At 40.4% G+C, this 23568-nt stretch overlaps 1 protein-coding gene across 1 annotated transcript in view; it reads left to right on the plus strand.

Moving 5' to 3' along the window:
* The window catches only part of IL17RE (interleukin 17 receptor E), a 58774-nt gene that overhangs the window by 29281 nt on the left and 5925 nt on the right, over nt 1-23568 (plus strand). The window contains exons 2-12 of the mRNA XM_075831683.1: nt 3996-4011; nt 6547-6693; nt 8287-8393; nt 8617-8740; nt 9447-9583; nt 10166-10228; nt 10915-10981; nt 12379-12548; nt 13703-13750; nt 18911-18956; nt 20555-20709. Coding sequence (XP_075687798.1) covers nt 3996-4011; nt 6547-6693; nt 8287-8393; nt 8617-8740; nt 9447-9583; nt 10166-10228; nt 10915-10981; nt 12379-12548; nt 13703-13750; nt 18911-18956; nt 20555-20709 — 1080 coding nt within the window. The remainder of the gene's footprint in view (nt 1-3995; nt 4012-6546; nt 6694-8286; nt 8394-8616; nt 8741-9446; nt 9584-10165; nt 10229-10914; nt 10982-12378; nt 12549-13702; nt 13751-18910; nt 18957-20554; nt 20710-23568) is intronic.

Consider the following 23568-nt stretch of genomic DNA (forward strand, 5'->3'; position numbering starts at 1 on the left):
GGTAAAACCTTCTGTGTTATAAAAAAAATTGTACAAAAAATTTATTTCTGCAAAAAAATATGAAATTTGTAAATTTCACCTCTACTTTGCTTTAATTCCTGTGAAATGTGTAAAGGGTTAAGACATTTTCTAAATGCTGTTTTGAATACTTTGAGGGGTGAAGTTTTTAAAATGGGGTGACTTTTTGGGGGTTTCTAATATATAAGGCCCTCAAAGCCACTTCACAACTGAACTGGCCCCTGTAAAAATGGCCTTTTGAAATTTTCATGAAAATGTGAGAAATTGCTGCTAAAGTTCTAAGCCTTGTAACGTCCTAGAAAAATAAAAGGATGTTCAAAAAACGATGCCAATCTAAAGTAGACATATGGGGGATGTTAAATAGCAACAATTTTGTGTGTTATAACTGCCTGTCTTACAAGCAGATACATTTAAATTGAGAAAAATGCTAATTTTTGCAATTTTTCGCTAAATTTTGGTGTTTTTCACAATTAAATACTGAACATATCGAGCAAATTTTGCCAGTAACTTAAAGTCCAATGTGTCACGAGAAAACAATCTCAGAATCGCTTGGATAGGTGAAAGCATTCCAGAGTTATTACCACATAAAGTGACACATGTCAGATTTGAAAAATGAGGCTCGGTCAGGAAGGTCAAAAGTGGCTAAAGAGGGAAGGGGTTAATACCCTATTAGGACATTTTGAGTTAATCAGGAAGGTCCCTCCTTCAGGAACTCCATGAATTAACTGAAGTGTAGAGCGGAGAGAGTCACTGGAGGACCCAGAATGTGTGTGGATTACAAAAAAAGCCCATTCATTTCAATGCGTATCATGTAATGCTTCATTTGCCCTGTGGTGGCACTGTAGGGGACTCAAACACTTGTTGCCATGTTCCCTCACAGATTATAGTTGATCGCTGATGGTCCCGGCAGCAGGATATCCTGTGATCAGTGTATTTATGGGGAACCTTATAACAAAAAGTGAAGAAGAATGCCTTTAAGGTTATTGCAGCAATTAAATAATCATCATCTGGAGTGATCAGCCAGTAACTTCATGCATAAGCGGAACATCTTGTGCAAAAGCTAACAGAAAGTAATTAATACACAATGTGGCACCTAATTCCAAAACAAACACCACCTTCCTGTGCCCGGCCACGTGTGCCAATTATCTGGGTAGCTGAGACAAAAACAAATTCTATGCGTCCTTGCTCCATACGGGAGAGGACTCTTCTTCAGGCTCAGTAAAGCTACACACCTACTAAGGCCACATAATACCCGACAACTTGTATAATACCGCTTTTGACAGATTCAAATTGCGTAACTTTATTAATTCCTCTGCTTTTCGCTAATTTTGTGTGACCCATGGGCAATCACTATGGTCTTGTCATGTTCACTTCTACCGGGTGCAGTAAAGTTCTAGCAAAAGTTTCACTTTTGACGAAACCCTGCATTAAAGGGGTTGCATGAGATTAGAAAAATATGGCTGCCTTCTTCCATAAACAGCGCCACTCTTTTCCATGGCTGTGTGTGGTATTGCAACTCAACCCGATTCAAGTTGCAATACCTGACACAGCCTATGGACAAGAGTGGCGCTGTTTCTGGAAGTAGGCAGTTATGTTTTTCTAACCCCATACAACCTTTTTCAATTATTAATAAATCTATAAAGATTCTAACCCCCCCCCCCCCCCATTTCCATTTTCACGTTATTTAGTGGGAGAGATGTGGCTGCCAAAAAACCTCTGCATATGCTTTTCTCTAGGAAAAACAAAAGGATGATATTTTCATGGCAGATTTTAGTGGACTCCGCTAGGCCCCATAGACAATATATCATAAGGGCGGAGTTTAGTTTTTGCAATACATAGCTCCAAGTCCCCTGCTTAAACATAGAATTTAATTCTTAAATTCCAAGCAGTCGCCACTAGGGGGGGGGGCTCTGAAACTTGATGCATAAGGATTTATTTTTGAGTTCAGTCGGAGCTGTATATATCCGTATACAGTAAGCTCCCCCTAGTGGTAAATGCAAACAGACAAAATTTGTATAATTTATCATTTTTGTATGGCTGTACAGGGGATATGTATGTAGAGTATGACAATTATTATCAGCACAGAATTTTGGACCTAAAAACTAAATGATGGCCTAACTTAGAGTTACGCTTAATATTTAAAGGGACAGGTACAATATAAACTAGGGAGTTCATGAGATAACCAAAAAGTGTTAACATAGTGGGCGCTAAGAACACTCACATTACATTCCTTCAATCTGGAGTTGGGGGCTGTACACCAGTTTCGACATCCAGATAAGGCTCTGTTCACATTACGTTTGAGCCTTCCATTGGAGGTATACGTCTGAAGGATTTCCCGACATATATTGTACATCCAACGGAAGGCTGCGACGTATACCACGGTATAGGCCATAGTAGACCCCATAGTAGAAAAAAAAATTATATTTGTTTTTACTGTATTCCTATGCATGGAATATTCTATACAGGAGAAAAAAAGTTAAGCCTGTGCATACCGGGTCGGCATATGCCAAAGGGCACTCTTGGCATGCGCCGGGTGAATAGGGCCCTATGGATACGTTTGGTGTATGTGTTGGGGCATACACTGAGTAGTTGACTAACGTGATGTGAACAGAGGCTTTATTGGACATCTCGGCGGGGCAACATGAAGGACGCCCTGTGAGTCAGCAGTTCTCCCGTCAGCAGCACCAGGCGCTATCCAGCTGACATACTGACCCTGCACATATCTACGGTTTACCCTCTGAACATCGGCCAATAATCAGCTAAGACGGAGACCACAATATCACGCAACCAAACACAATGCACCTCCCTGTTGGTTTATGACGCGTTTTACCTTATTGGATCAGGCCTCGTGGTGATACCATCTGATAATTATACTATTTTGCGCCAGGGTATTTTGCCTGTAAACAAAAATGCTTTATTGATCCCTCAAACACTGTAATTATATTTGACATTGCACATTTGCATGTAGAACATTGTGTCCTTCAAATCACTGTAGGAATTAAATTAATTTACACAGAACCTTTTGTGTAAAGAATTTTGAAACAAGCGATTTTATGCTATACAAAGACCGGCTTTCTTGCTGTCAGTGAATGGGAACATCTAAGGACTCATGCACACGACCGTAACGGTGTGCACGATCCGAGGAGTGTCATCTGCGGGCCGTCCGCAAACACGGACCATGCACATACAAGATGTGAATTCACTTTAAGGCTACATGCACACGTTGCGTATTTTGCTGCGCAAAACCGCAGGACATTCGCAGCAAATAAACGCACACGAAGGTACGGTTTTTACGTTTTGCTGAGTAAATCGCAGCGTTTTCATGCTGCCGGTTTTGCTGCGTATTTCTCCAGAACTAGGGAGATCGAATTCGCAAGCGGAATTGCGGGGTAAATTGACATGCCGCGGTTTTGATGACACGCACCGTGGGTCAATTTACGTCCCGAAAATTTCCGCAGCGTGGACATGAGATTCCCTGGAATCTCATTGCCTATGCTGGTCCTGTATTACGGTGCGGTTTTGCCGCACGTAATTCGCATTTTGTGCATTGACCCTAAAGAGCCGGACCGCAAATGTGGCCCGTAAAAATGACTTGTCCTATTTTTTGGCGGTCTGGGCTTTAGTAGAGAGAGCTCTGATACACTGTAGTGAGCCATGAACCTGCATCAGCAGGACATGGTCAGGAAATGTTTTTAGCTTCTGGATATAAACAAGAATAATTTCATTCATTGGCAGCAAGCAGGGTTTGTGAAAATTGTGAGGAGTATAAAAGAAAGCATTGCTTCTAGGGTAGAATATGGTGCGGCAGGCAGGCAGCATATGGTGAAACACGGAGTGTCTATGGAACATTACATATTATTGTACTGTATTTTATTATAATGAATTGTTTGATTTGCTTTTATACTTTGACTTTGTGTTAAATTATTTATGAAATAATTTTTTTGCTTTCTAATGTGTTTTTTCTTCTTTATTCTCAGGAGTATAAACTACAAGGTAATTATTAATTTACATTCCTTACTGTGTGTAAAATTCTACCTAACACTTGTAATGAGTGGATGTAAAGGTCATGTGTACAGTATATGAAAGCTTCGTCATCAAATATAGTATATAAAAGAATGCCTCCGCCTGAACCATGTAAAAAAAAACATAAAAACAGTCATTATCTGTACTATATGAAAGGATACCCATTATTTATATTATATGAAAGCATACTCAGTATCTGTACTATATGAAAGGATATCCATTATCTGTACTATAGGAAAGGATACCCATTATTTATATTATATGAAAGCATACTCAGTATCTGTACTATATGAAAGGATATCCATTATCTGTACTATAGGAAAGGATACCCATTATTTATATTATATGAAAGCATACTCAGTATCTGTACTATATGAAAGGATATCCATTATCTGTACTATAGGAAAGGATACCCATTATTTATATTATATGAAAGCATACTTAGTATCTGTACTATATGAATGGATATCCATTATCTGTACTATAGGAAAGGATACCCATTATTTATATTATATGAAAGCATACTCAGTATCTGTACTATATGAAAGGATATCCATTATCTGTACTATAGGAAAGGATACCCATTATTTATATTATATGAAAGCATACTTAGTATCTGTACTATATGAAAGGATATCCATTATCTGTACTATAGGAAAGGATACCCATTATTTATATTATATGAAAGCATACTCAGTATCTGTACTATATGAAAGGATATCCATTATCTGTACTACGTGAAAGGATACCCATTATTTATATTATATGAAAGCATACTCAGTATCTGTACTATATGAAAGGATATCCATTATCTGTACTACGTGAAAGGATACCCATTATTTATATTATATGAAAGCATACTCAGTATCTGTACTATATGAAAGGATATCCATTATCTGTACTATATGAAAGGATACCCATTATTTATATTATATGAAAGCATACTCAGAATCTGTACTATATGAAAGGATATCCATTATCTGTACTATAGGAAAGGATACCCATTATTTATATTATATGAAAGCATACTCAGTATCTGTACTATATGAAAGGATATCCATTATCTGTACTATATGAAAGGATACCCATTATTTATATTATATGAAAGCATACTCAGTATCTGTACTATATGAAAGGATATCCATTATCTGTACTATATGAAAGGATACCCATTATTTATATTATATGAAAGCATACTCAGTATCTGTACTATATGAAAGGATATCCATTATCTGTACTATAGGAAAGGATACCCATTATTTATATTATATGAAAGCATACTCAGTATCTGTACTATATGAAAGGATATCCATTATCTGTACTATATGAAAGGATACCCATTATTTATATTATATGAAAGCATACTCCGTATCTGTACTATATGAAAGGATATCCATTATCTGTACTACGTGAAAGGATACCCATTATTTATATTAAATCACGGCCTGTCTACACGGCCCCATAGACTAATATAGGTCCGTGCGACGCGCGTGAAAATCACACGCGTTGCACGGACGTATATCACGTTTGTCTGAATAAGCCCTTACTATGTTAGGCCTGATTTACACGAGCGTGTGCGTTTTGCGCACGCAAAAAAACGCAGCGTTTTGCATGCGCAAAATGCACTTAACAGCTGCGTGTGTCATCAGTGTATGATGCGCGGCTGCGTGATTTTCGCGCAGCCGCCATCATTATGACACTCCGTTTGGAGGTTTGTAAACAGAAAAGCACGTGGTGCTTTTCTGTTTACATTCAGGGTATGTTCACACGGCAGCGTCCGTAACGGACGAAATTACGGGGCTGTTTCCAGGAGAAAACAGCCCCATCATTTCAGCCGTAACGGCATGTGCAGGCGCTTGAACGCCGCGTCCATTACGGACGTAACTGGAGCTGGTTTTCCATGGAGTCCATGGAAAACTGCTCCATTTACGTCTGAAGAAGTGACAGGACACTTCTTTGGCGCGGGCGTCTATTCACGCGCCGTCTTTTGACAGCGACGCGTAAATATACGCCTCGTGTGAACAGACAAACTTCAGCCCATTGCTTTCAATGGGCAGATGTTTGTCAACGCTTTTAAGCCGTAATTCGGGGGTTAAAACGCCCGTAATACGTCCGTAAATAGGCCGTGTGAACATACCCTAAAGGATACCCATTATTTAGATTATATCGAAGCATACTCGTTATCTGTACTATATGAAAGGATACCCATTATTTAGATTATATCGAAGCATACTCGTTATCTGTACTATATGAAAGGATAGCCATTATTTTACTATGTAAAGGATACTCATTATTTGTGTTATATGAAAGTATTCCCAACCCCTGCATTACATGAAAGGAGAGCCATGATTTGTACTATATGAAAGGATATCTATTATTTATATTACTTAAATTATCTGCATTACATGAAAGCATAGCCATATTCCTAGAGTATATGCTGTATAATAACCAGGGTTTAGGCAATTAGTCCACTAATAAAGATCTTTGTATTTTTTTCCTAACCAGAATCCATTTTCTTTAACCTAAATTCAAGTGCTCTAACCACATACTGGGCCCTTCCTCCTAACGCTCTTACCATATCCACTGTCTCACTGCGTGACGGACCGTCATGTAAACTGTGCATACGAATTAACATTTCAGTGAATGCCACAGGTAGGTAACAGACCGTATGTTGTTCTCTGTTTTTTATTACATTGTAGATGGCAATAACAATATTGTAGGAGATTAGCACAGCATACTTCTGAATGGGATTGAGATGCAATACCAGACACAGCCAATGATCAAGAGTGGCGCTGGTTCCCAGTTACCCTTTTTTTTCTTATCTCCTAAATCCCTTTAATGCACATGTAATTCAGAGGATTGTTGTGCTATGTGATTCCTCCACACAGTATCACACCTGATAGGCTTAGATACCCCGGCTGAGCAGTTGATCATTCCTGGACATGATTGTGTAATGCTTGGCCTTGCATGTGAGCGTGTTTACACTATGACGGAATTGACCTGACAAAGCCAAATTAAATAATTTATTGACCTAACAAAGGCAAAATAAGTAATTTTTATGGACATCTTAGCCACTTAGGAAGGAAAGTTCAGCTCAATGTAAAATATCGCATGAGGCCTGTGAGTGGTCACCCTGTCAGTTTATATATCTGTGTTCTAAAGTCACACATGGTCCAATAACTGTCTCCCTGTTTAAGTGAACCTCCAGGTATAAATGAGAACTTAACGATTCTCCTAAGTCCTTCAGTTCCTGGGACAGGAAGTAGTTATCTGACAGCTACCATTGTCTGCCATATTAGTTCTTATGGGTCTAATATCTCTGTCACCCAGAGGGTTGTCCCTCTTCCTTTATAAGCTCCCACTTGAAATCAATCACAGTGAGAGAACCTTCCCATCCTTCTCACTGTGCTATGTTTGAATCCTGTAGAGCGTGAAACATGATCTGATATCAGTGACGAAATGTTTGTGTCCATTAAAAGACTGGAGACTTCACCCTAATCTATAGTCTAAAAGTTTTCTAGTTTTTGTTTTATACAATTGGAAAAACAAGGAATGCTAGCTACTTCCTCTCTATCATCAGTGACAGAGGAAGTAGCTAGCTTCTACTCATACTTGGGTTTTATTAGAAATTAATGTAACTGCTAGCCTGGGACATATATATCTCAATAGTGGCCATAGCTGTTTTTCTGATATAGAGCTTCAAATCCACTGCAAAAACTTAAAGGGGTTGTCCAAGACTTTAAGAAATTAATCTGCTGCAGGACTGTTAGTATAAAACCGTCAGCCCTAGAAATTGCGATACTGGGGCTGGTGGGGACACGAAAAAGGGGTTAAACACTTGGACTTTTCTCCAATCTCGGCCATTGGTTTAGGAGGGCAGCTGTCAGCTGTGTCCGCACGATCACCGGATATACACATATGATAGAATGTGGAAAGGGGTTAAAGGAATACTTCAAGCAAAACTGATAACACTGCTACACATACTGCAGGGTCTAAGGGGGAGGGGCATGACACCCAGGGATTCAAAGAGCACCAAAGTGAGAGTGCATGTGTCATGCTCCGCCCCCTCAGGCCCTGTAGTAGGCGTAATACAGTATATCAGTTTTGCCTGGAGTGTCCCTTTCATTACAAGGTGTTTCACTAACTGATGTATGAGCAGGACAAGATGGTTAGATTGTGTTAGAAGATTTACTTAATTTATGTCGTTATTTGATATAATTGTGCTGCTTTTATTACTTATTTTAGGACTCCCCAAACTCCGAGGTTTTGTGGTTCAAGGTCTAGAATTAAGTGAAAACACATTTCATTCATTCCGGATTTTAAAGAAAAAAAATACTAAAACACGGGATTTGGTAAGCAATAATATAGGCCAGTGGTTTCCAACCTGTGTTTTTCCAGATGTTGCAAAACTACAACTCCCAGCATGCCCTGACAGTCACAAGCAGTTGTAGTTTTGCAACAGCTGGAGAGCCACAGGTTGGAAACCACTGATGTAGACGCCTTCCGCTGTCTAGAGGATGTTTCATAGAAGACGTTCAGCTATTAACCCATACATCTCCCTTCTTTTCTATCTAGTGGAAAGTGACGTATGACTGTTGGACCGTCAAGGCTGGACAATATATATCTGTCACACTGTTCACCGCGCCAAACTATGGCTTTTCTGTTAATAAAAAAATCTACATTACCAACAGAGATGCAAGTAAGTTTCATGTATTTTGGGGATTTAAAAAAAAAAGAAAAATAAATAACATTTGTTATAAAGGTATAGTCTCAAAGAGATTGTAAACAGCAAAGGGATAAAGTGGAATATAGTAATCAGTCGATCGTCCGCCAAGACAAAACAAGAAGCCCCACCCACTGTCAAAATCCTTATATCCCTTCTGAGCAAAGAGATGTTTGAGTGCTGCCATATCTGATAGGAGACAAAACATTGTTTCTGTGTAGTTGATTGGCTGGGAGTATTGTAACGCAGCTGCTGATAGGTGCTTGAGATCGTGCTGTGACTTCCCGCTGGGAGAGAGGCAGAGAGAGCTGTTTTTCACCACCTGGGCTCCGATCTAAAATCTGTGCCGTATTTCCTTCAATCTCAGGATTGGTGGGGGTCCCAGCAGTTGTACCCCCACCAATCAGAAAGTAATCGCATATTTTATTCATATGCCATTTACTTTTTGTGATGGGAATAACCCTTTAAGTCCTGTGTTGTCAAGTCAACCGTCGGAGCTGTTGTCACCCAGCTTTTCCAGAAGCAAATAAAACTAAAACAGCTGACTAGAACCGGGAAGACGAGGGCGACTTATTTATATTTACTTTGGAGGGTAATGTTCTGTTGTAAGCGTCTGGGCAATATAATGTTAATACCCTTTTATCCCTGTGGAATAACCCAATTTTTCTCTGTCCCATAAAAGAACCAGATTTTCAGTATCAGCACATAGCAGAGGAGAAGATATTTGAGGTCTCTGTACCTGAAGGCCCAGATGTGTACGTGCGGCTGTGCTATCAGGCTAATATCTGTGAGGACCTGGAAACAAGCAACAAGCAGAAGGTAAGAAAAACGGTCAATGTTTAGCCCATTACAAATGTTCCTGTGCCCTCAACGCCTTACATGAAGGTGCTGCAATGTTCTCAGTTATATCATAATTTATAACCTATCCAGAGCCTAATTTACAGTCCTGCTGACTCATACTTGGAAACCATCAGCATTGTGGTTGCAGAATCAACATTACAAAGTCTGGATCAGGGTGTTTGTAGGCTCTAAAGATACTTGAGGCACCAATGGCGGAGGGGAAGGATGCAAATGTGGGGATTTCTAGTGCTAAGAAACCTGGATCACCGGACAATAGACCCAGAATATGTGCCCATGATTCCAGGTACTGGCAGCGCCACTGGTCCAGATCTTATAATTCGTTCAACATGGTGCAGTATATTGTACAAAAAATGTATTTATATCCCTGGTGCAAACAATAAAGTTCCCACAATGCCTCACAGCAGACCATGCTTTGTACAGACACTGAACCAGCAGGGGGTGCAGGGAGATTTTAGGTTCGGCAGCATACAGGAAAGGAGGAGAATTTTTAATTCAACTCTAGGGAGCTGAATATTGACTTTCTTACCATTTACCCTTCAGATCGCTTCCTCCCAGAATGCCTCCCTGTCATATGAGAATTTACTACCCTGTTTATGTATTGAGGTAAGTCTAATTTATAATGTTCTCATCTTCCGGACTTCCTTCCTGATCTTGTCTTCCTACTTTGTCCAAACTGTCTTTTCAGCTTCAGCTTTTCTACACCTGGTGCAGCCTGCAACCCCTCTCCCATCCCCGAAATGTATAATGGGTGCTCATAGGGTGCATGTGGGCATCGGCCAGGGAACTTCAGTGTAGAGACTTGTGATCCTTGTACTGCATAGAGATCAATGGGTATGGGTTGTTTTTGGGTGCCAGGAGAGTCTGAAGGGAGCAACATCATACCCCTCAGACAAAGCCCCCCGATCATACCCATTTACTCAGAAAACACTATAACCCAAGACACATTTTCTTTTTAGATAGGGATTGGACAAATTATTTGATTCTCTTTAAAACAGAACAGCCGTAAAACAATAGGCATGATATACCTGACAACCAGACTCCCGTCAGAATGTTGACAACCAATTGTTAAAATTGATTGTTAAAACTTATTGGCCTCCAGTTGCAACCTAAGTAAAATAGATTATACATGACCCCTCCCCCTGCCAATCACAGATGGGGAATGGCACTTACTTGCCAAGGCCGTCCTTAAAGGCCCAGCATCCCATCATAATAGTGGAAAGAGAAATATTGGTATGCAAATGCATTTATGTAAACTGAACTGTGGACTGAACATATCGTCTCTTCCTCAGGCATTTTACACCTATCGCGATAGCAAACGGAAGAAAAAATGTCCTTTCCAAGAACATCCAGGACCCTGTAAGAAATATATTTATATATTGTAGGTTAACTCCTTAAAGTTGGATCTATCACTTTTCCTGACATGTCTGTTTTAGTAAATAATTGTATTCCCCATAACCCAACAATTCTGGAGCATCTTTTCCAAGAAGTCTACATTGTGCCGTCCCTCTGTTATTCCTCCTAGAAATTTATGAATAAATTGACAACTGGGTGTTACCATTTGACTTATCATGGGGTGTGTCCCTACACAGTCTCACTCTGTCAGCACTGATTGGACAGTGTCCGTCTGTGAAGGGACACACCCCCAACTGATAACACCCAGTTGTCAATTTATTCATACATTTCTAGGAAGAATGACAGAGGAGCGGTACAAGGTAGAGCTCTAAGAAAAAAAATGCTCCAGAATTGTAATTTCATGGGGAACACAAGTATTTACTAAAACAGACACGTCAGGAGGGGTGTCAGTTCCTGTTTAAAGCTTAGCTCCACTTTCTTTGAGAATTGCCACATACTTTGTAAAATTACTTCAGCTGCTCCTTAGCAACAGACTACACAACTGTGATAGTTAGAATTCTCTTAGTTGCTCCTTAGCAACAGACAACAAACTGTTACTTTGTCAGCATTCACTGCTTCTAGAAAAGCAGACAGTTTGTAGCTTGTTGCTAAGGAGCAATCGACAGAATTTTAAGTATCAAAGTGACAACATGTAGTCTGTTGCTAAGGAACAAAAAGAGGAGCAACTGAGAGAATGTTACTGGCACGCAGACAATATCAGAACTAGATGAGCTTTAGGTTCGGTTCACATCTGCGTTGGAGGCTCCGTTAGTGTCCTCCATCACAGATCCGGCAGAGATTACCGGAAACATTATGCTGCGCGATTTCCGGTAAAACCAGACGCCCCGGCGGAAAGCAGACAGAACCCATTAAGTCGATGGGTTCAGTGGGCCACCGTTGGTGTCCGTGGTGCAATGGATCCGTCGCTTCTAGGTATTCCCTTGTTCTGCTCCTCTGACGGAGCAGAACAAGGGAAAGCAGCGACGCAGGTGTGAACATGGCCTTACGCCGATGGTTTTAGATTTGTTATTGTGTTGTCACGTCGTCCTATTGTATTGGTCACCGTGATCACATGACTGATCATATGATCAACAGAATGACCGAACTGCTCTGGCAGCCCTTGCTACAGAGGAACATTGTATAGTTGAAGTGAATGAGCGCTGTATAAATTCATGTGATTAGCTCCCCCTAGTGGTAGCTGCCAGCAGACAGCCTGTATGAGAGATCAGCAATGCCCCTGAGCATAGCACATACGCATGTATAAATAAAGACCCTACATCCATTATATTTATATACGTCTACCCATTGTATATAGTCAGAACCGCATACACGATGTAACAGAATCATCTTCTCTCCAAAAGATGTTAAAGAATTACTGAAGGTGTCTGTGCAAGAAATCCACCACCACTCAAACACCATGACTGTAAGATATGCCAGCCGTTGCTCTCTGGTGCCAACCGTGACTTTTTGCAGAAGGCAAAATGGAAAGTGCCTCACAGAAAACAAGATCAGCGTTAAAAAACATGGAAGGGTAACGCTTATCTCCCGTCCTTACATGATATTACTGTTCAGCAACTTTCTAATATGCTTTGTGTTTCAATTCCTCACCATTTTTAACATCTCTGCTTGCCATCAGTGAATGCAAACATTCTTGTTTACTTCCAGAAGCTAAAAACCCAAAGAGACATAAGGCTATGTTCATATTTGTCGGATTTGCCAAAGGAAACGTGGATTTTTTTAAGAATCCGTGGCAGAAATCCGAGGCTGCAACTCAGATTTTAGCGCAGATAGGCCTGCGGATCCACAAACAGATTAGCGCCATTGTAAATCCATGGGGCGAATCAGCGGCTTCTCCGTGCGGAATCTGCGCAAATAATGAACATACTGTAAATGTTAAAATCCACAGCGTGTTCATTATTCCGCGCAGATTTTTGTGGATGTGAATGGGGCATAAAATACCAGATGCACTTACAATAACTGCAAAATGTCAGCGGATTCTGTCAAGATTTAGGCATGGAATCCGCGCCCCTTATCCTGACAGAAGTATTCGGACATTCTCAGGGTTCTAAGGCTTCGTTCACATCTGCGTCAGGACTCCGTTCATCGGTTCCGTCTGAGATTTCCGTCGGGAACCCATGAACTGAAATGAACGGAAACCATAGGTTTCCAATTGCATCACCATTGATTTCAATGACGGATCCGTTGCAAATGGTTTCCGTGAATGGAGCCCCGACGCAGATGTGAACGAAGCCTAACAGTTGAGGGTTTGCTACAATTGTAATTAGTCTAGACATCCTCTTATCTGCCTGAACTCCAGGCTGATACATTTTACCTGCACTGATACATTGCAGCAGACAGGACAGGACAGGAGAGCGATTTGTGCTGCTGATTTATTTAGCTCACATTGCCTAAACTAGATACAATTGTAGCAAACTCTCATATGTGAGCAGTACACTTTCCACATGGCCCCATGCACGCGACCATATTTTCATATAGCCCTAAATACTGACCGTAAATACGGATCCATAGTCATCCGTAACTTGTCCGTATATAAGGAAGGCTATCTGCAAATACGGTCAAACATACAGACATCATTGCAGTATTTCCTCTATTTTCCGCAAGCCGCCGTGTAGCCCGAGGATATCGTGTGTTGAGTAATAATCCATGACTTTCTGTGTCTTGCAGGAATATTACCTTGAGAGTGTCGACAGAGATCATCACCTGTGTTTTGAGGTAAATCTAGACCTATATATATATATATATATATATTTTTAAGACCGTATAAACTCTAATCAGATCAGTGGGGGTCTGACTTCCAGCACCTGCGTCGATCAGCTGGCTAAAGGGACCGTGGCGCTCCAGCAAGCACCACGTCCCATTCGTTGTTTTCCGGGCACTGAGCCGTACATTTGGTAGTGGCCGTGCCTGGTATTGCAGCTCCGTCCCATTCACTTGAATAGAACTGAGCTGCAGTACTAAGGACAGCCACTACCAAATGTAGGGCGCTGTGCCTGGTAAGCAAACTAAGAGGATGCCTCTATGGTTAGCTGATCGGTGGGGGTGTCGGGAGTCAGACCATAATTTATCTGATATTGATGACTGATCCTAAAGATAGGCCATCAATATTATAGTCCCGCAAAAAGGCTTCTTGGATGAGATTACTTCATTCACCTAATAATTCAGGGCAGAAACTGAGGTACTAAGATATAAAAAAAAGGTGCTCCATAGTTTGCAGTCCAGTTAAAGAGGCTCTGTCACCAGATTCTCAAACCCCTATCTCCTATTGCATGTGATCGGCGTTGCAATGTAGATAACAGTAACGTTTTGTTTTTTTGAAAAATGTTTATTTTTGGCCAAGTTATGAGCTATTTTATATTTATGCAAATTAGCTTTGAAATGGACAACTGGGCGTGTTTTTTTTTCGTTATGTCCAACTGGGCGTGTATTGTGTTTTTAACTGGGCGTGTTTACTTGTTTTACTAACTGGGCATTGTGAATAGAAGTGTATGATGCTGACCAATCAGTGACCAATCAGCGTCATACACTCCTCTCCATTCATTTACAAAGCAGCATCACGTTCTTACTAGAACGATGTGCAGCCACATACAGAGACATTAACGTTAATCAAGTGTCCTGGTAATGAATACACATGAAATCCAGCCTGGACGTCATGTGTATTCAGAATCCTGACACTTCTGAATCTTTTCTGTGAGATTCCAGCAAGCCACGCGTAATCTCGCGAGATTACGAGGTAAACGAGATTTCGTTTCCCTTGCTGGAAATCTCACAGAAAAGATTCAGAAGTGTCAGGAATCTGAATACACATGACGTCCAGGCTGGAGGTCATGTGTATTCATTATCAGGACACTTGTGTATGTGGCTGCACATTGTTCTAGTAAGAACGTGATGCTGCTGTGTAAATGAATGGAGAGGAGTGTATGACGCTGATTGGTCACTGATTGGTCAGCATCATACACTTCTCTCCACAACGCCCAGCTAGTAAAATAAGTAAACACGCCCAGTTGGACATACGAAAAAAAACATGCCCAGTTGTCCATTTAACCCCTTAACGACCAAGGACGAAAATGAACGTCCTGGTCGGCTGCTAGTTCCCGCACCATGACGTTCATTTTCGTCCGCATTTCAAACTGTCACTCTGTGTAAACACAGAGTGACAGACCCGCGCTGACAGCTGTCCTAGACAGCTGAGACATCAGTCTCGCCGGACAGCGGACCATCGCCGCTGATTTCGGCAGTTAACCCCTTAAGTGCGGCGACGGATTGCCGTCGCCGCATTTAAGTGGTTTGAAGCACATCAGCAGCCCCCACGAAGTGATCGTGGGGGCTACCGATGCTTGTCACGGCAATCAGAGGTCAGATAATGACCTCCTGGTTGCCATGTACGGAATCCTCGGAGGAACAGCCTCCGGCCGTTCCTCCTCTGCTTCCTGTCAGTGTGACAGTCACGTCACAATGACAGTTAGAGTACATTACACTACGTGTGTAGTGTAATGTACTCTAGCAGCGATCAAAGCTGCAAGTCTAAGTGTCCCCTAGTGGGACAAGTTAAAAAGGTAAAAAAAAGTAATAAAAATGTTTTAAAAAAAGTGTAAAAATAAAAGTTATAAGTGATATAAACACTAAATGCTTTTTTTCCCTATAATAAGACTTTTATTATAGAAAAAAAATGAACACGTTAAAAAAGTACACATATTTGGTATCACCGAGTTCGTAACGAACCCAACTATAAAACTATAATGTTATTTTTCCCGCACGATGAACACCCCAAAAAAAATCAATAAAAAACTACGACAGAATCGCAATTTTTTTGGTCAGCACCGCTCCCTAAATAAAGAATAAAAAGTGATCAAAAAGTCGCATGTACCCGAAAATAGTACCAATAAAAACTTCTATCCGTCCCGCAAAAAACAAGCCCTTACACAGCTTTTTTGACTAAAAAATTAAAAAATTACGGCTCTCAGAATATGGTGACACAGAATTTTTTTTTTTATAAATAAGTCATTTTATTGCGCAAACTCTAAAAAAAAGGACCAAACCTATATACATATGGTATTGGCGTAATCGTACCAACCCGCAGAATAAAGTAAAAATTTCATTTATAGCGTACGGTGAGCGCCGCAAAAAGAAAACCTAAAAAAACGGTGTCAGAATTCCTGTTTTTTGCTCAGGATTGCAAAAAAATTGAATAAAAAGTGATCAAAAAAAAAATCGCATGTACCCCAAAATGGTACCAATGAAAACTACAGATTGTCCCGCAACAAATAAGCCCTCACGCAGCTCTATTGATGGAAAAATAAAGAAGTTATGGATCTTGGAAAGCGGGGAGTGAAAATCTAAAATAAGAAGGCAAAAAATGGATCAGTCCTGAAAGGGTTAATTCATTTCTAATGAAAAAACGTATGACCCCATGTGGGGTATTTCCGTACTCGGGAGAAATTGCTTTATAAAAAATGGTTGTTTTTTTCCTCCTTTATCCCTTGTGAAAATGAGAAAATGCAACATTTTAGTGGAAAAAAATGTTGATATTAATTTTCGCGCCCTAATTCCAATAAACTCTGCAAAAGACCCGTGGGGTGTAAATGCTCACAATACCCCTAGAAAAATTCCTTGAAGGTTTTTCCAAAATGGGGTCACTTTTGGTGGGTTTCCACTGTTTTGGTCCCTCCAGTGCATTGCAAATGCGACATGGCACCGAAAACCATTCCAGCAAAATCATAAATCCAAATGGCGCTCCTTCCCTTCTGAGCCCTGCTGTGGGTCCAAACACATATGGGGTATTGTCGTAATCGGGAGACATTGCTTTACAAATGTTGGGGTGCATTTTCTTCGTTATTCCTTGTAAATAATAAAAATTTCTATGTTGTTTCAGAAAAAAAGTACATTTTAATTTTTACAGACTAATTCCAATATATTTAGCGAAAAACCTGTGTGGTCAAAATGCTAACTATACCCCTAGATAAATACCTTAAGGGGTCTAGTTTTCTAAATGGGGTCGTTTATGGGGATTTTCTATCGTTCTGGCAGCTCAAAGCCTCTCCAAATGTACAGTGGGGCCTAAAACATTTTCAAGCAAAATATGAGTCCTGAAAGCCTCCGGGTGCTCCCTTCCTTTTGGGTCCTGCCGTGTGTCCAGGCAGCGCATTAGGGCCACAATGTTGGTATTTTTGAAAACAGGAGAAACAGGGTGATAGATTTTGTGGTGTGTTTCTTCATTCTCATGGTCGCTTTACAAAGAAATTGGTCTTCAAACTGATACTTTTATGAAAAAAAGTGACTTTTTTTTTTTTTTTTCACCTGCTATGTATTAAATTTAGCAAAAAACTGTGGGGTCAAAATACTTACTATACCCTTAGGTAAATACCTTAAGGGGTCTAGTTTTCTAAATGGGGTCATTTGTGGGGGTTTCCATCACTCTGAGACCTATGAGCCTCTGAAAACCTGGCTTGGTGCAGGAAAACAAAATGTACTTCAAAATTTATAAAATTATTATTCAATTTGTAAGTCCTCTAAATTGCTGAAAATGTATTTTATTTTTTCAAAAGTGCTGCCAAAATAGAGTAAAGAGATAGAAATATATATTTAATTAAAAAAATTGTACAGTATGTGTGTACATATGTGACATATTGCAGTTAAAAATAGGGGAAAATGGTAATTTTTACAAAATTTCTTCCATTTTTCTATTTTTTAATTAATTTCCGCAAATCGTATCAGTCTACTTTTACCACTAAAATAAAGTACAACATGTGACGAAAAAACAATGTCAGAATTACTTGGATATTCAAAACTTTCACAGAGTTATTCTCTGATAAAGTCAGACATACCAGATTTGACAAATCTGGCTTGGTCATTAAGGTACAAACATGCCCGGTCATTAAGGGGTTAAAACCTCATTTGCATATATATAAAATAGCTCATAACTTGGCCAAAAATAAACGTTTTTCAAAAAAACAAAACGTTGCTGTTATCTACATTGCAGCGCTGATCACATGCAATAGGAGATAGGGGTTTGAGAATCTGGTGACAGAGCCTCTTTAAGCACAGAGCATTTTATTACTAAGTTGTGCTTTTATATGATGTGTTTTATAATATTCTGGCCACCAGATGGCAGTGCATTTCAGTATTATATTGCCCAATTATACAATTTGCCTTAAATATTGCAGTCAGAGTGCAACTCTTCTCTCGTTACCATTTCATCTATTGATTCAATAATCTGACCACCAGATGGCAGTACAGAACATTTCATTACCATATTGCCCATTTACATGATGTGCTTTAAGAGAATGACCAGCAGATGGCAGCAGAGTATTGTTTTTATTATGTTATCTGTACAATGTTGTGTTAATGATTTGTATACATTTTATTCTATTTCTATGGCTGGTTTGGTATTTATTAACCTTGTATAATCCTTCTATAAAATCAAGTGTCTTAAAGGTACTCTCAATGTATAATATGTGGCTTTTTAAAAATTATTTCTAATACAAATTTCCTTCAAATAAATAATAATAAACAATACATTGATGGAATAAAGATGATGTAAACCATAAGGCAGTGGTCATCTGCCATTATACACTGCAATCTCATTCTCAAATATTTCCAGCATTATCCATGGTATTGGCATCACTGGACACCCATGGGCTTTGGCAATCAGGGGTGTAGGTATATGGGGTGCAGAGGTAGCAGTTGGGCCCTGGTACCTGTGGAGGCCCAATGGCTCTTGTGCCACATAAGAAGACACTAGTATTATAAATGGCACCTGCTAGGTGGGGCCTGCTACAGATTTTGCGTTGGGTCCCGGGAGCTTCGAGTTACGCCTCGGTTGGGTATACATATATATTACTTATCGCTCATTGTTTTATTCTTGTTTGTTCACAGTTCTCGTTACTGAATCGCACCCATATAAAATGCCCGGACAGAAGAGGTAAGCTGAACGGGGGAAAACCAAATCTGTATAGATCTCATGTTTCGGATTTCTGTAATAGAAGACATTTCTATGTAGCATTGTGGGAGTTTTCCCTAAGGGTCTATTCACATAGCATTGGCGTGTGTATGGGCCCTCTACGGTGAAACATGGGAGTCCATACGGGCCCATATAAGAGGTCTGTAGGCACCATAACTACGTAGGGATGTCACGATACCAAAATTTGGACTTCGATACCGATACTTCGTTTAGTATTGCGATTTCGATACCAATTTCGATACTTTTGCCAACAGTAATAAAAAAAAAAATCTTCCGTTTTCTGATGTGAGGCGCGACGTGTGATGAATTTTGAACGCGCCTCACATTAATAGTAATTAATCCCATCCTGTTTCTCAGTCATAATGGGTTAATGTGCGAGGTACATGATGGGGTTAATTACTATTAATGTGAGGAACATGGAGGGTAAATTCATCACACCTCGCGCCTCACATTAATAAGTGAATGAAAGCCGTGTTTATTTCATTTTTTTACAGCGTACACATCATAAATGATGCAAAAACATTGTTGTCCGCGCCATTACTGAATGTGTATATTTTATGTATTGAGACTTATTTTAATGTTTATTGTAAAAGAGGCGTATGTGTATTTTTTTTAAAATTTAACAATACTTTGTTTTTACTTTATTTTTAAACTTTAATGTACTGACATATATCAGATATGTGCCAGTACATTAACCTGTGGACGGATAATACACAGGCAGTTGTTAGGACATACTTGGGTATGTCCTAACAACATGAAATATGGTAAGACAGCCCTGGGGTCCGTCAATAGACCCTGGGCTGTCTGCCCATATATGGTATGGCCCTCGATCGCGTCACAGGAATTCCCTGTGACGTGATCCAGGGGCATCCCCCCTGCTCATTTTCTCCTGAATGCTGCAGTCCGCTGTGATCGCAGCATTCATGGGAATAACGGCGGAGATGAGCGGTTTCTCTGATCTCCGCCGTTATAGAGCGGGGCTGCGGCTGTGTAATACAGCCATTGCCCCGCTCCTGACAGGAAGTGCACGCGCGGTCAGCATAAGGAGGTGCGGCCGGCGCCGCACTAATGAGCGGCGGTTCAGGCACTGGGGACAGAACATGGGGGTGTTTTGTAGCGCGCCCGCCATGTTCTGTCTCCAGTGCCGCCGCTCATTAGTGCAGCGCCGGCCGCATCGCATCATCCTGACCCCGCGAACTTATCATGACTCAGGAGCGGGGCTGTGGCTGAATTACACAGCCGCAGCCGCGCTCCCATATATTAATGTATTACTATACTGAGCTGTGCGGCTGCGCAGCCAAGTATCGAAATACAGGAAATAGCGGTATCGAACCGTTTAGGGATGCACAGTATCGAAACAGTATCGAAGTTTCGATGCACCGTGCATCCCTATAACTACGTATATCGTGAATGGGAGACATTATGACTAGTTTGGACAATTCCTATGATGGTAACATTAAGTAACTTCAAATATAACTACCGGAACGTATATATATCACAGGGACTGAAAGGGACCATTAAAGCCACGCTGCATTATTTTGTCTTCTGCTTGTTTTCAGATCGGCTCTGGAATGTCGAAGTGAAGATTCAGCTTTATTATTTGCGTCTTACAATATCCTCTAAAATTCCAGCAACTTTTAGTGCGGCGGCGTGTCTCCAAAACCAGCAAACCGGACAGTGCAACCTTCAGTCTCTTATCTATAATGTATCCACGGTGAGCAGCAAAATACTACACACTGCGGCAGATCAGCATATTACACTGGAGAGATGACCGATATATTACACTGGAGAGATGACCGATATATTACACAGGAGAGATGACCGATATATTACACTGGAGAGATGACCGATATATTACACAGGAGAGATGACCGATATATTACACAGGAGAGATGACCGATATATATTACACTGGAGAGATGACCGATATATTACACTGGAGAGATGACCGATATATTACACTGGAGAGATGACCGATATATTACACAGGAGAGATGACCGATATATTACACAGGAGAGATGACCGATATATATTACACTGGAGAGATGACCGATATATTACACAGGAGAGATGACCGATATATTACACTGGAGAGATGACCGATATATTACACAGGAGAGATGACCGATATATTACACAGGAGAGATGACCGATATATATTACACTGGAGAGATGACCGATATATTACACTGGAGAGATGACCGATATATTACACTGGAGAGATGACCGATATATTACACAGGAGAGATGACCGATATATTACACAGGAGAGATGACCGATATATATTACACTGGAGAGATGACCGATATATTACACTGGAGAGATGACCGATATATTACACTGGAGAGATGACCGATATATTACACAGGAGAGATGACCGATATATTACACAGGAGAGATGACCGATATATTACACTGGAGAGATGACCGATATATTACACTGGAGAGATGACCGATATATTACACTGGAGAGATGACCGATATATTACACTGGAGAGATGACCGATATATTACACAGGAGAGATGACCGATATATTACACAGGAGAGATGACCGATATATATTACACTGGAGAGATGACCGATATATTACACAGGAGAGATGACCGATATATTACACTGGAGAGATGACCGATATATTACACAGGAGAGATGACCGATATATTACACAGGAGAGATGACCGATATATTACACAGGAGAGATGACCGATATATTACACTGGAGAGATGACCGATATATTACACAGGAGAGATGACCGATATATATTACACTGGAGAGATGACCGATATATTACACTGGAGAGATGACCGATATATTACACTGGAGAGATGACCGATATATTACACAGGAGAGATGACCGATATATTACACTGGAGAGATGACCGATATATTACACAGGAGAGATGACCGATATATTACACAGGAGAGATGACCGATATATTACACAGGAGAGATGACCGATATATTACACTGGAGAGATGACCGATATATTACACAGGAGAGATGACCGATATATTACACAGGAGAGATGACCGATATATTACACTGGAGAGATGACCGATATATTACACTGGAGAGATGACCGATATATTACACTGGAGAGATGACCGATATATTACACAGGAGAGAGGACAATATATTACACTGGAGAGATGACCGATATATTACACAGGAGAGATGACCGATATATTACACTGGAGAGATGACCGATATATTACACTGGAGAGATGACCGATATATTACACTGGAGAGATGACCGATATATTACACTGGAGAGATGACCGATATATTACACAGGAGAGATGACCGATATATTACACAGGAGAGAGGACAATATATTACACTGGAGAGAGGACAATATATTACACTGGAGAGATGACCGATATATTACACTGGAGAGATGACCGATATATTACACTGGAGAGATGACCGATATATTACACTGGAGAGATGACCGATATATTACACAGGAGAGATGACCGATATATTACACTGGAGAGATGACCGATATATTACACTGGAGAGATGACCGATATATTACACAGGAGAGATGACCGATATATTACACAGGAGAGATGACCGATATATTACACTGGAGAGATGACCGATATATTACACTGGAGAGATGACCGATATATTACACTGGAGAGATGACCGATATATTACACAGGAGAGATGACCGATATATTACACAGGAGAGATGACCGATATATTACACTGGAGAGATGACCGATATATTACACTGGAGAGATGACCGATATATTACACAGGAGAGATGACCGATATATTACACAGGAGAGATGACCGATATATTACACAGGAGAGATGACCGATATATTACACAGGAGAGATGACCGATATATTACACTGGAGAGATGACCGATATATTACACTGGAGAGATGACCGATATATTACACAGGAGAGATGACCGATATATTACACTGGAGAGATGACCGATATATTACACAGGAGAGATGACCGATATATTACACAGGAGAGATGACCGATATATATTACACTGGAGAGATGACCGATATATTACACTGGAGAGATGACCGATATATTACACTGGAGAGATGACCGATATATTACACAGGAGAGATGACCGATATATTACACAGGAGAGATGACCGATATATTACACAGGAGAGATGACCGATATATTACACAGGAGAGATGACCGATATATTACACTGGAGAGATGACCGATATATTACACTGGAGAGATGACCGATATATTACACTGGAGAGATGACCGATATATTACACAGGAGAGATGACCGATATATTACACAGGAGAGATGACCGATATATTACACTGGAGAGATGACCGATATATTACACAGGAGAGATGACACAGATCATATTATCAGAATCTTACACAGGCAGATAACCGGTATATTACTCGGTCACCAGCATGTTACCCAGGTCAGATACCCAGTATATTACACAGGTGAGAGCATCCCTCACTCTGGAGGACCTGTCCTGTATTACACAGACAACCAATTGATATTAATGGGCATCATGTAATGCTTATTATCGCCTGTGGTGTCGCTGCAGGGAAATTGAAT

The sequence above is a fragment of the Rhinoderma darwinii genome, chromosome 7 (assembly GCF_050947455.1).
Source record: "Rhinoderma darwinii isolate aRhiDar2 chromosome 7, aRhiDar2.hap1, whole genome shotgun sequence".
Lineage (NCBI taxonomy): Eukaryota > Metazoa > Chordata > Amphibia > Anura > Rhinodermatidae > Rhinoderma > Rhinoderma darwinii.